Source organism: Gossypium raimondii, chromosome 6 (genome assembly GCF_025698545.1).
Source record: "Gossypium raimondii isolate GPD5lz chromosome 6, ASM2569854v1, whole genome shotgun sequence".
NCBI classification, from domain to species: domain Eukaryota; kingdom Viridiplantae; phylum Streptophyta; class Magnoliopsida; order Malvales; family Malvaceae; genus Gossypium; species Gossypium raimondii.
Genome location: NC_068570.1, coordinates 50,247,014 through 50,261,177, shown reverse-complemented (window position 1 = coordinate 50,261,177; position 14,164 = coordinate 50,247,014). Strand labels below are relative to the sequence as shown.

Below are 14,164 nucleotides of genomic sequence, written 5' to 3'. Positions count from 1 at the left end.
TTATTATTAATTTTAATTCTTACAATGCATTATTTATTATCACGTGTGTTCTAAATACGCAATCTTCACACACTGATATATCTTCTAGTATAAATAATCTTTTTATCATTAAAATTTACAACAGTTGAAATCAACCGACTTGTTTCCCGTACTCAACCGCTTGTTTCTTTACTCAAATGTCTCGCCGTTCAAACTTCAAAATGGAGGATGCTAGTAGAAAGGAGAAACCGTTGGCCGATCATTATCCAAAACATGGTGATGATCCACAAACGCTTTCCCGACAAAATCAGTTTGTTCTTCCACTGCCTATCCATCTCTCTACTCAAAAAGGTTACTGTCACACCATGCCATGTTAAATGAATATGCAATAAAGAGAATTGACACCACTGCATTTACAAGCAAAGTTGCATGGGAACTGTAATAGCATAAAGGGTTTATGTTCCCTGAAAAGCTTACCCTTATCAACCTGGAAGGGACTTAGATTTAGCCATTTAGGTTACATTTCAGAGCCTTCACCGTAGCTACCTTCAACCAGTTACACCAACAACATCCATCATTATCACAAAATTTGCAGGAACAAGCTCCGAAAACCAAGATTCTAAGGAGATATGGTAAGTATATGCTTAACAAAATCTTTCTTCATAATCACCCTCTTTAACATATGAACCAAAAGACGATCACCCTCTTTAACAGAGGGCAACATTGAGTGTTCTCCAGAACAACTCAAAAGATTATTGACCAAGTTATCACCTTTCATAGCCTTAACACTACATGAAATGCTGTTGACCGAGATGATCAACAGGCAAAACTTCAAATATAAAATCCACCGCATTTTATGCAAGAAAACAAATCAACAGTTGCATCGACAAAGAAATAACAAGAAATTTTCCAATGCCCAGCCAATTTGAATAACCCAGGGAACTTCAGGCATACAAGAAGTACTAAACACCAACAATTAACACAATTTATTCCTTTTAGCATTACTATATATAAACAACTTCATGTTTTGTTTATCAAGCTATAGAAATATCAAGATTTCCAAAACTTAGATACAACAAGATGAACCCAAAACAAATAACTATGGGAAAAGAAATATAGTCAGCAAGTTTTACATAAAATTCCCTACTGCTCCTCTTAAACAGTTTGCTGGAACATAAACCGGTTTCTTGGATTATCATACGCTACATGGAGCATAAGCCATAAAAAATAAGGCCTTCAGAGTTAGTCTGCAGTCACTCAGAAAGGATATTTACCACTCTAGAACTAGATGAAACTATTGATCATCAAACACCTTAAGTTTTAACATGCTACCGACGTGACAAGACCATAAATTTTGGTATGTGATGCCAAACTTGGGGAACTTAGACCTAAACAACTCTAACAAGAGTTAGGAAAGGTAAAAATGTGTGGAAAGCTTAAACTAAACTGAGCCATTAATACTAACAAACTGCTATCAATCCAAAAAGCCTCCAAGATTTAAGCCAGATTCAGCATCACCGCCAAAAGGGCTTAAATATAGTTCTAAAGTAAATGAAGAAGATACCTATATGATTAACCTTTTCAAACCTAAACTATAACTCTCATATTCCACACGACCACTTTGCAGCTTACAATGTGAAATCCTACAAGATTATTGGTGCACAAAAGTAGAACAAATATAAATAGAGAACTAAGTAAGGGAAGCCAGTTTAATCCTCCACAAGATTTCACCCTATGCGCATATGCTTTCATTCATAAACTAAAGAAATTATCAAAGCTAAACATGTAAAACAAAGAATCTCTGAGAAATTTAGAACCATACGCAGCACAAAAAACAGGGCTAACTGGATGCATAAATGTGGAATACTATAATTAAGATTAGAAATTCTTTTAGCAAATGGATTTTTTATGGATGTCAACTTATAACAGATTAACGTTCTATAAGCTCAGTATTTTGCCCAAAGTACATTAAAACATCTAAAATTGATATCAAATTCTCAACTGAATCGAAACCATAGTTCGAATTATAGCAGCCTAAAAATAAAAAAAGATGATGCCTTCAGTTCCAACTGGAAGGCCAGAATCCATGAATCCCATATCCAGTCTTCCAATTGTCCAAGAAAATCACTTTCTGCACCGCCCAAAAAGAAACGCAAATCGCAAAAACCATGGCCACACGCTTGGCTTTCGCGTTCTTAACATAAACAAGCAAATGGGTAACGAAAGCTAGCAATAATCCCACTATTGTATAAAGAAAACCCACCGCGAATCCTTCCGCTCCAAGCTGCATCCCCGATCCTTGGTAAAAGAAAATCAATTTGTTGGGATCGTTCCTATCCACCAAAAACATCGGCATTTTCCTTATTATATTATGCATTGCACCTGAAACGCTGAAAAAATAAATAAAAACGGCGCCGGAAAGCCAAATCTTGGGATCGTGCAAGAGGGTTTCCCCGGCGAAGATCTTTTTAGCGATGAACGGAGAAGAGATCAACAAAAGGGCAACGATCAGACCCATTTGAGTTTTCGAGAGAATGGGAGGACGATGGATGGGACCCACGGTGAGTTTAGTTCTGGACTCAACGAATTCGGCCATTGACTCAGCCAATCGAGAAAAATCGCCCTGGTCCATCTGTTCCGACTCATCTTTCAACGATTTTGCGGTGGGGCCGACGAGGCGGATGTGGGGAAGGGAGTTGACGCCGAAGAGGTGGAAAGAAGATTGAGATTCGCGGAACTCGATGTCGGCGAAGAAGAGCTTGGTGTTGGAGTTGTTGTGGTTGGTGATGAAGGAAGAGGCGACGAGGGCGAATTCTTGGCGGAGCTCGCGGAGGTGGAGTTCGGTTTTGTCGTGGAGTTGGGTGGCGTCGAAGAAGATGAGGATAGAGTAAGGGCGAGGGGTTTTGGGGGAGGTTAGGAATTTGGCAATGGTTCGGTCATCTAAGTGGATGACTCCTGATTTGGATTCGGACTGAAGGGCGCGGAGATCGGCTACCAGTTCTAATTCAGATTCAGATTCAGCAGTGGAAATAGCAAGGAATAGAGAAAGGGTGAAAAAGGAGTGTAAGAAGAGATAAGCAGAACTGGACGGGATCGCCATTTCCTTGCTTAGCTTTCGGATTTGGGGATTGGCGACAAACAGCTTCGGTCTTAACTTTTCTCCGGTTTTAACATTCGTCTGGACAAGATGACTTTGACGCGTTGACTGACTTGACCTTGAGTTCCAGCTTAACGACGTCGTATCAGATGAAAGATCATTTAGGTCCATGTTCAGCTTAAAATGGGCTCGTTTGAATGGACCTTTGAAAGAATATCATATGAGCCAGCTCTAAGCTTTCAAAAAGAAATATTGACAGCTGTGGGATTTGAACCCACGCCCTTTCGGACCAGAGCCTAAATCTGGCGCCTTAGACCACTCGGCCAAACTGTCCCTTGTTGCTTCGTGTTAAAACAACAACATATTTAACTATATAGTTAAGTCAAAGCTGGTGATGCACCAGTTTGACAGCTAGAAGCCTACGACCTACAAGTAACTAGCAATAAGCTGATGAGCGTTGAAGTGATAGCTGTTTTTCACGTGCATAATCAAATTGCAAAGTCAGTGTTTTTCTTATTCCAAGTCAAGAATTTGGTTAAATTTTTATTGTTAATGGATTAAAAAATTTCATTTTTACTTAATAATGATGTTATATATCAGGTATTTCATTTTTTTTTTGGAGTATCGCATTAATTTGTTGAAATGTCTTCATATTTGGCATCGACAGTTGCATATGATCTTACTTCATTAAATCCATACTTTGGCATTCACTTTCAGTCCATCAAAAATGCAGCTTGTTGTGGGACCTTATGACCCCTAAAATTGGTCCCTAATGCCATGTGCTTGAGCACCTCTCCCAATCAACTATATAACAAGGTTTAGATTAGCATGTCTGGTCATGTTTACCAAGAAAGCAAGCTCTGCTTTTTCTGCTTTCTTTTCATTGCTTACGATTAAAAAAGGAAAATTTTGTTTTTAATTTGTAATCTAAGTCCTTTTTCACCTAAAGTTAAAGATTAAAGTGAGATTAATTTGCTTTAATTCAAAGTTTAAGCTGGTTGTTGGTCCCGAGTCCCGACCGCCAAATCCAGTGGTGAAATCCAAGATTTTCTGTGATTATTTTCAAGACAAACACAACAGTTCTTACATGTAAGAAATGGACCCACTCTCCGTTTCTTTATACTGCCAATTCCTAATTGGAGGGCAGCCTGGCATTTCATTTATGTTCTCCATGGATCATTTATCTTACTTCATTTCCCTAAAATACCCTTCTTCACTTTGCAATTTGCATGATTTCTTGGATGTGTATATTGGTACATTCATCCAATTAATAGACCAAAATAAACCTTGGTTTATTGGTGTGCCGCTTCACACATGATCACATCAAGTGTCCAAATTCGAATACTCCGATATTTACCTCTCAAGATCCAGCAGAGAAGTGAGATCTCATCCTCTTCTTCCAAAAACAACACTTTGGGTCAACAAAATGGAGAAAGGGGTACTCTTCATTGCACTTCTAATATCTGCGTTTTACTCTTCATCTGAAGCAGCTGATTCACAAACTTCTTTCGAAGATAACTTCAGTATAATGTGGTCTGAAGATCATTTCAAGACCTCTGAAGATGGTCAGACCTGGTACCTCTCCTTGGACAAAGAAACAGGTTTGATACAATTTGATTGCGTTAAACAGTAGTGTTTGGTTCTAATAACTTGCTTCAAATCCAGGATTTTAATCTGTTTCTATCTGCTTCTAGGTTGCGGGTTTCAAACCAAGCAAAGATACAGATTTGGGTGGTTTAGCATGAAACTGAAGTTGGTCGGAGGTGACTCTGCTGGCGTTGTAACAGCTTACTATGTATGTTTTCCTGACAGTTGTTTAAATATTTTGTAACATAAGAGTTGTGTTTTCCATAGCTGAAGTTTAAAGAGTGGTGCAGATGTGTTCTGAGAACGGGGCAGGGCCAGAACGAGATGAACTGGATTTTGAGTTCTTGGGGAATCGAACAGGGCAACCGTATTTAATGCAGACAAACGTGTATAAAAATGGTGTTGGAGGCCGTGAAATGAGGCACATGCTTTGGTTCGACCCCACTGAAGAGTTTCATTCATATTCCATTCTATGGAACAACCACCAAATTGTGTAAGTCTCGTATTATATCTTATACTCATATCCGAATATATGCCTACTGAATTATTGCAAAACAGGTTTTTTGTGGATGAAGTTCCCATAAGAGTATTCAAAAACAATGGTGATGAGAAAAACGACTTCTTTCCCAATGAGAAGCCAATGTATTTGTTCTCCAGCATATGGAACGCAGATGAGTGGGCGACGAGAGGTGGGTTGGAGAAAACAGACTGGAAAAGAGCCCCATTTGTGTCGTCTTACAAGGATTTCAGCGTCGAGGGTTGCCAATGGGAAGACCCTTACCCTGCCTGTGTTTCCACCACCACCAAGAACTGGTGGGATCAGTACAAGGCTTGGCATTTATCTGATTCCCAGAAAATGGATTATGCTTGGGTGCAGAGGAACCTTGTCATTTATGATTATTGCAAGGATAATGAACGGTATCCTAAATTGCCTGGAGAGTGTTCATTGAGTCCCTGGGAATAGGATCCTATATCATCAATTAAGATAAATTTTTGTTTCGATTTTATGGGATGTTTATATAATTTATTCAATTGTCCTTATGATATGAGTTTGCATATTTGACCAGATCTATCTTTGGTTCACTATTTTTTAATAATACAGTTCATATATTTTGAAGAATTTCATGAGCAGAGTTCGATGATTTTTGTTCATTAAATAACAAAGTGTGTTGGTGCTCGATCTTTTTTCCCAGAGTTTCCCTTGCAAACTTACGTGTGTGTGTGCATTACATATAAAACAAGAAGAACTTGATTTAGAAACATATGCCCACCAAATTTCCCTCATTGGTATCAACCAGTTGTTATTGTAGCAGTTAGTTTTTAGCTAAAATGGCTACCATATGAAGATCAGTCTGCTACCATATGTATTCCTTCTTTGCAATCCCAGCTTGTTTTGCACACACCTGAAGTTTGTAATATATATACACTAGTATCAGGGTGACTATTTATTTCTGTTAAACTATGAAGTACAAATTTGAAGGCTAAAATATACTCTAAACTTATTTTTGTTTTCAGAAATTTAGACACTTTCCTTTTGAATTTAAAATTTAAATTCAATTGTTATTACTATTAAAATTCTTCTATTAAATTCACTTGTGTGACATTTTGAAATTAAAAAAACTTGGTATTCCTAAGAAAATAACATTGAAAAGTATATATAGATTTTTCCTTAAAAACATTCATTCAAATTATCATTATAAAATAATTTTTCTTATTTGAACAGTGTTCCTAAGAAAAATTCACGCAGATATTTTGATTAGAATAGTTAACAATATTAAATATTTAGACTAACTAACGGCATTATAAAAGTAGAAGATCAAATTATGTCAAAATAATGTATATAAATTAAATCCCAAGTTTCAACATAGTATGAAGGTTAAAATTGAAGTTTATAATGTTTTTTTAAAAAAAAACAAGGCAAACCTAAAAGAAATAAAAGTTACGTAATATTTTAATCGACAAATTAATGATATTAACTATTTGGACTAATTAGTAACATTATAAAACTATAGGGACCAAATTACATTAGAAATTGAAGCGTGGCAATGAAATCTCAAATTTAGACATAATAGAGGGATTAAAATTGAAATTTAACCATTTTTTAAACTAAAAAAAGGGGTTAAGCACTTAATAAACCTAAAAGGAATGAGAAGTCATGTGTCAAATTTTAAGACTCTTATATCATGTCAGGTTGGGTGGAGTAGGAATAGATTACAACCCAATTTGGTGGGTCCACCACCAAACTAATATTTGGTTGGTTGTAATGGCCTATTACGGCCTACGTTGAATAGGTCTCTATTTCGGGAAAAGGCTGCATAGTCATTCTCTTCCCTCACCTTTGAATAAGCATTTAACCCGGTAAGATAGGGAATTTTTTTTTCCCATTTTCAATTTTTGCCCTCACCTTTACCTAGGAGATATATCATTATTCCTTAGCTTCCTTTGGTTTGCTTCAGTACATCAGTGAGGTGCACTTGAGGGTGCCAACTTCACTGCCATGGTGTTTGGAAAAGCATATTAGTCCAGTGAGAATTCAATTCCACCGACTGGACAAACTAAATTTCTCATTGGAGGTTTCAAAGAACAATTGGAACCCTTAGGTCTTTGTTGGTATTTTTAAGAGACAAAATACCATTACTTTTATTTATTATTTTACCATTTTATCTTTGAAAGTTAAACTAATTTCTTTCCCAAATTTGATCCAAGTATAATGTTACTATTTGTGAAAATAATATTTATCATTGTTATAAAAAAATATTTAACTATAAAAAATAAAAATAATTATCATATACATTTTAATATTTTATTAAATGAATTTATAAATTCACATATTTTAATAATTTTAAAAACTTCTATTATATATCAATTCTATTCTGATGTCCTTAATAGTCATTTTTTATTCTCACCTCACAGCTACAGCTGCGCTTGAATCCAAACACACACTCCACTACAGTATCCAATCTCACCACTACAAGATCCAATCTCATCACATAAGAACTAATCTCACATACACTGTTTTTAACCTCATCGAGGTAACACACCGCCCATCCAAACAAGCCCTTAGGGTGGGTTTGGACGGCGATGAGTTTACTCATGTTAGTGTAAAACAAGTGGTGGCGTGAGATTAGATATCAGAGCGACATCAGAGCGTGAGACAAAAAGTAAACTAAACGCACCGCACCGCACCGCACCCAATAGCCCATCCAAACCCACCCTTAGTCTCATTGATAACTTCATTTCCTTTCTATCTCTACTAAGGATACTGGTACTCTTTTTTTAAATGCTTCCTTTTTTTTTTTCTTTTGGTTGTAGAAGAAACCTACGTCAATCGATTGAAGCCATCATCCCTTGCTACTTCTTTTTCTTTTCTCAGTCGATATTACCTTAAACCATCAGTTCCTCCTAGATTTGAAACAAAGGGTAAGATTTTTACTACTATGTTCTTCTAAACCCAAAAATTAGGACTTCGAATTGCATATTCTGCTATGCTTATTATGTTTGGTGCATGCAGTGAAAGATCTTACTTCTTCACTTCTTTTGTTTTGTTATGCATTTAAAGATTTTTATGCAGAATTTCATTTTATGATTTGTAGCATGTAAAGTACTGTAATATAACCCCCTAGGCCAGAGAGTTAACTACGTTGGATTGAGGGAGCATAAATTTTCTTTCTTCGTATCTTGATTGTATTTTATTTGTTTATTATTCAATTTTCAAATAGGAACCTAGTTCCAGCTAGTCGGATGATAGTCCAATATAAATATCTATGTTGTCTTCATATGCCTAGAAACCTGTCTTCTACACCTCTTTGTTCCACAATTTTCTCTTTATTTACTACTGTAATCTCATGTTATTGTTCAAGACACAAGAATCGTGTCACAAGTTTTATCCTAGTTTTTCTACTACTCACCAATCTCTGCTACTTCCTTTCTGACGTGGCTCTCTTTTGAGGCTAAACCTCAATAGAATCAAACCTTTATGTGCTTTCATAAGCCATAAATTGTCCTAGACTAATGTTTTATGTCAATCTACTGCATCTAACTTGCTTTAAAGTATGCCTTAACAACCGAAAATATCCCTCAAATACGTCATTCTAGTTGTGATGTATAACTGTCCTTGTTATTTCTAATATACACTGAATATGCTAAAATATTATTTTTGTCCTTTAATTTTGATAAGATTGTACCATTAGTTGTTGAAGTGTTAGACAATAGATTTGTACAGTCGTCACTTCATGATTTCATTTAGAGATCGCTTGGGATAATTTTTTGGATCACAAATCTCCTCTTTTTATGTGTAATATTTCTCAATAGAATAAAAGTTGGAATTGATTTCTTGATTGATGGTTATCATGGGCTCATCCTATTTAATGTTAAAAGTTAAATTGTCACGTATGTTAACATTTCTCTCATTTCTTTCTATGAGCAATATAACGGAATCAAGAACAACTTAAAGCTTTAAATCCTTTTAAGTCGTTGAAAGCTGTTCAAATGGGGCCCCTCGTTCCTCTCTCATATGTATATATGTTTTGGAATGCTAAGGGTGTGACAAGCCAGTAGTAATTGTGCAATTTGTGCCCTTTTTGCTGAATTTTTCAAATGACAATGTTCATGCAGGATTTGTTTGACCCAAAATATAGATAGAAAATTCTGCTTACATTTGGTGTGATATGTAAAAAAGCCACTATCCTTATTTGACAAAGCCTAAATTTTACACAAATTCAATCTAAAGGGTGGTTTTTGTGAAAAAAATTGAATTTTATGGGAACTTTGAGGCATATTCTTTATAGGTAAAGGTGGAGAGTTAAATCATAAAATTATGGTTTCATATTTTACTTCATGAGACCTTTACAACGGTATATCATATGCTCAAAATGGTTGAGTGATGAATGAGAAATTGATACTCAAAGTAAGCTACTTGGAAATATTTGTTGAGGAAAAGTAAAGGCTTAGATCCCACATTGGTTAAATACCAACTGTGAGATGTGTTTATGTATTGGAATCTTCTTGAAAAATGATTGAATGATTAAGCTTGGAATTTTACCTCACGTACAAGGGGTGCAAGTCTAAACTCGATGGGGTTAGGGTGCATTGCACGATGTGGGCAACGCAAAATGTTTGGACTTGTTGAGCCCAAAGTGGCCTATTGATATTTAGAGCTGTCCATGGGCCGGGCCGGGTTCGGGCCGGGCCAGGAAAAAAATTTTGGCCCGACTCTTAGGCCCGGGCCCGGCCCGAAATATGAGCCTGAAATTTTGCCCAAGCCCGGCCCGGGAAAAAAAGAGTAAGCCTGAGCCCGGCCCGGCCCGGCCCGATTTTTAATAAACACAAAAATTATTTTAAAAATAAAAAAATAAAAATATTTTTAAAGTATTTTAAAATTAAAAAATAAAAATAAAAAATATATATTTATTATATTCAGGCCGGGCCAGGCCCGGGCCAAAAAAGTTGAGCCCGAGCCCGGCCCATTTTTTAAACGGGCCTCGTTTTTTTGCCCAAGCCCATATTTCGGGCGGGCCGTCGGGCCGGGCCGGGCCGCCCGGCCCATGGACAGATCTATTGATATTGTAGCCCAACACTAAATTATTTTTCCTCAACAGACAGAATTTGTTTATATATGGACATTTATCTTATTTATTTGATTAATATTTTGATTTAATTTTTAATCAAATTGATTTATTGGCTCATTAATGACAGTTTTTGTGGAAATTTCCAAAATTTCAACATTCTCAATGGCTACTTAAGGCTATGAATTTTGTAGGTATTCTCTCATACCAAATTTCTGTTGCTCTCAAAACTCTTCTTTTCTTCTCTCTATTTTTCAAATGTTCCGGTGATAAAAAAAAGACATCGTTTGTTTGTTGATCGTTGTAGAGGTATTGCTGCTTTGATCATTGTTTTGTTGTATCATGGGAGACATTTGACCAACGTTTCTCCAAGTACGGTAGGAGCGGCTGAATCTGTCTTAAAGAGACCGTGTTAAACAGGCATCAACGTTTAGTAAATCTCTATTCTTATTTTTTATTTCAACTTTTGTCATGGTTTTTATTGATTTACGTATTTGACAACTTAAATATAAATTATTCTATTTATATTTTACATTATATATAAAAATTTGTTATTTATATTTGATTTTATTTTATTCACTAACGTGTTTTGTCCAACAATCTTAAGACAGAAATGATTATTTTTGCAATTCTCTAATCCGAGACAAATATAAGACACCAAGGTGAAAAAAATATTTTTCAAAATAATTTTTTAAAATTAAATAAATCTGCTTCGGATTTTTCCGCTGCTCAACATATTTTTTTCTCTATTTTGTTTTTATTTCCAAAAGAATATTAAAACTAAATAAAATTTGTTTCGGATTTATTCCGTCGTTTAATAGATTTTATTCGATTTTGTTTTCAAATTAAAGTAAATAAAATCCATTTCAGATTTATTCTCATTGTTTAATGGATTTTATTCCATTTTTATTTTATTTCCAAACGGAAATTAAATTTAACTAAAATCTATTTTGGGATTTACTCCTGCTTCAATGAATTTTATTCTAATTTTGATTTTATTTCCAAAGAACGAGTATTAAAATTAAAATAAAATCTGTTTGGGATTTATTTCCACCGTTCAACGGATTTATTACATTTTGATTTTGTTGCCAAAAACGAGAAATTAAATTAAATAAAATATGTTTCAAGATTTATTCCAACTGCTTAACAAGATTTTATTTTATTTCCAAATTGAGTTAAATTAAATAAAATCTATTTCAAGATTTATTCTCTTCGTTTAACAATATTTGATTTGATTTTATTTTGTTTCTAAATTAGAATTAAATTAAATAAAATCTGTTTGAATTTATTCCACCGTTTAACAATATTTTATTCGATATTGTTTTGTTTCCAAATAAAGACGTAATCAAATAATTCTATTTTGAGATTTATTCATGTCGTTTAACAAATTTTATTTTGATTTAATTATATTATTTTGTTTTGGGATTTAATCCTGTCGTTTAACAAAATTGTTTTTGATTTTGTTTCAGAATTTTAATTCTGCCATTTAACAAATCAAAGGAAAAATTTTCTATTTATGGTGACCTTAATTGTGGTTTTAAATTGTGAATTAAAAATAAATTTATCAACGGTGAATTAAAAAGACAATATGAGAATGCATGTCTAGGATTGGTTCTTTAAAAGACTTGGTATTTAAGTGTGCTGAGTGCACCACATCTCTTTTAGGGTTACCTACCTGATACATTATTTTATTGTATTTTTTATTAGACTGTATAAACTTTTGTTTTGGATTTTATTAGATTCCTGCCGTCTAACAAAAGTTGATAAGTTTTCTAATTCTGGTTTTGTTTCTTAACAGAAAAATGGAGACTCCCACCAATTCAATTAATTCGCAATCTGAAGCTTTGGTTCAAATGCAATCTTCGATCCAAAACTCAGTGTTGCCGATGGCAGCTGTTATAAGCCACAATGAGAAACCTACAAAATTCTTAGGACAAAATTTCAAAGCTAGGCAATAGAAAATGTTGTTTTATTTGATCATGTTAAACTTGGCCAAATTTTTGAATAATGACCCTCCTACTGTTAAAGAGGGCAAGGTAGATGAAGTTACCGCTCATTTAAGAAAATGCCCAAAAATTATATTTGGCCTTATGTGAAATAGAAGGATTAAATGAGCATGAGTGCTTTCTTGTGTTAAGCAAGATTCCAGACTATCCAACGCAAATGCTCATTTTCTTAAATCTACCTTCTTCTATGCGATTGAAATAGGTGGGAAGATTTATTTCTACCACTACACCAAAATAGGCTTTTAGCGGCGTTTGGATAAAAAAACGCCACTAAAGGTCGAGCATTAGCGGCGTTTTAGCGGCGCTTTTTGGAAAACGCCGCTAAAGATCAAGCATTAGCGGTGCTTTATGGAAAACGCCGCTAAAAATAAGCATTAGCGGCGTTTTCCATAAAGCGCCGCAAAAAACGTAAGCCCAACGACGCCGTTTTCTGAGCTTTCGAGGCTTTAGCGGCGTTTTTAAGAAAGCGTCGCTAATGCTCAGGGCTTTAGCGGCGTTTTTGAGAAAGCGCTGCGAATGCTCAAGGCTTTAGCGACGTTTTTGAGAAAACGCTGTGAATGCTCTATTTTTAGCGGCGTTTTCTAGAAAGCACCGCTAATGCTTAGGGATTTAAAATAATTTAAAATATTTGTTAAAAATGGAAAAATTAAAATACTATTATTTAAAATAATTTTAAAGTTTTTTGGATACATTATTGATTTTTTTAATTTATATATTAAATAATTTCTTATACAATCGTAAAAGAGATAATATTAATTTTAAAATATTGAATTAATTATCACTATAGTTTAGGGTTTTTGGTTTAGGGTATATGGTTTTGAGTTTAAGATTTAGGTGTTACCATTTTAAGGTTTATGGATTATGGGTTTAGGGGTTATGATTTATGGTTTTTGGTTTAAAGGCTGGGGTTTAAGGTTTAGAGGTTATGTGTTAAAGATTTATGGTTTTAAGGTTTTAGGGTTCAGGTTTATGGTTTAGGGTTTAGATTAACTAGTGTTTTCTAATTTATATATTAATTAATTTCTTATATAATTGTAAAAGAGATAATATTAATTTGGTTCTTCAAAATCGTGTGAAGATTTGGTTCTTCAAAATCGATATAAGCTATATCCAATGATATCCCCATCTTATCCCATCCCGGTTTAGTATTTTTAGTGCTCGTTTCATTTTTTATCCAGTTCAGTTTTTTGCGTGTTTTGGCTTGCCCCCGCCGTGATCAAATAAGAATTGATTGAATAGATTAAACTTTGCAAATGTTTTAAAATATTGAATTAATTAGTGGGCCAAGCCAGACCAAGCTGTGCCAATGCCCAATTTTAAAAACTTTTCCAACTTCAAGCCCGTTTTACCCGAATCACCCATTTCATTGTTTAAAAACAATAAAAAATATAAATCTAAGCCTAACCATATTTTGGACTAGGTGGTTGTATGGGTCGTGAACATTTCTAATTATCATTTAAAGAGTAAATAACGTACATTTTTCTAAATTTTGAAAGGGTTTATATTTTTCGTGATTTAAAAATTTAAAATGAATTTTAAAAGATTTTAATTTTTTAAAAATTTTAAAATATTTTAAACTTTTATATTAATTGCTTACATTGGATAATTCTAACTTAATAATTAATTGCAACCATTTAATCATTTTTTCTTATTAAAATATACGATATTTATTTTGAGAGTACTTAATTTTTTAAAAAATTTAATTTATAAAAATAATAATAAATGTTTTATAAAATCACTTAACTAATAATTTTAATGACAAAATAAAAGATTTTTAGCAGAGCAAAACAGCGTCGTTTTGTTCAAAATAAAATAATTTTTTAAAAGCACCACAAAAGGTAAGCAATAACGGCGTTTTTATAAAAAACACCACAAAAAATAATTTTATTTTTTATAAATTTTGCCCCGGAAATCCCTTCCTAATTTCCCCC

General features: G+C 34.1%; 2 protein-coding genes and 1 non-coding gene across 3 annotated transcripts; 1 reads left to right on the top strand and 2 right to left on the bottom strand.

The window, feature by feature from the left end:
* Positions 1–1,828: 1,828 nt before the first annotated feature.
* Positions 1,829–3,285, bottom strand: LOC105773486 (probable dolichyl-diphosphooligosaccharide--protein glycosyltransferase subunit 3B). Its single transcript, XM_012595442.2, has one exon. It carries the CDS (start codon positions 3,245–3,247, stop codon positions 2,039–2,041), a length of 1,209 nt encoding a protein of 402 aa, XP_012450896.1. The 5' UTR covers positions 3,248–3,285; the 3' UTR covers positions 1,829–2,038.
* A 44-nt stretch (positions 3,286–3,329) lies between these two features.
* TRNAL-UAG (transfer RNA leucine (anticodon UAG)) lies at positions 3,330–3,409 on the bottom strand. Its single transcript has one exon. It is a non-coding gene; the product is annotated as a tRNA-Leu (tRNA).
* Positions 3,410–4,357: 948 nt separating this feature from the next.
* LOC105774700 (probable xyloglucan endotransglucosylase/hydrolase protein 8) lies at positions 4,358–5,783 on the top strand. The gene is made up of 4 exons (XM_012597261.2): positions 4,358–4,677; positions 4,771–4,871; positions 4,954–5,156; positions 5,222–5,783. Exons 1-4 carry the CDS (start codon positions 4,503–4,505, stop codon positions 5,625–5,627), a joined length of 885 nt encoding a protein of 294 aa, XP_012452715.1. The 5' UTR covers positions 4,358–4,502; the 3' UTR covers positions 5,628–5,783.
* Positions 5,784–14,164: the final 8,381 nt, after the last annotated feature.

Bases quoted from the DNA above. Each gene is read 5' to 3' on its own strand.
- LOC105773486 (XM_012595442.2), bottom strand. From the start codon at position 3,247: ATGGACCTAAATGATCTTTCATCTGATACGACGTCGTTAAGCTGGAAC.
- LOC105774700 (XM_012597261.2), top strand. From the start codon at position 4,503: ATGGAGAAAGGGGTACTCTTCATTGCACTTCTAATATCTGCGTTTTAC. The intron at 4,678-4,770 runs GTTTGATACAAT...ATCTGCTTCTAG, and splicing joins CTCCTTGGACAAAGAAACAG to GTTGCGGGTTTCAAACCAAG. The intron at 5,157-5,221 runs GTAAGTCTCGTA...ATTGCAAAACAG, and splicing joins TGGAACAACCACCAAATTGT to GTTTTTTGTGGATGAAGTTC.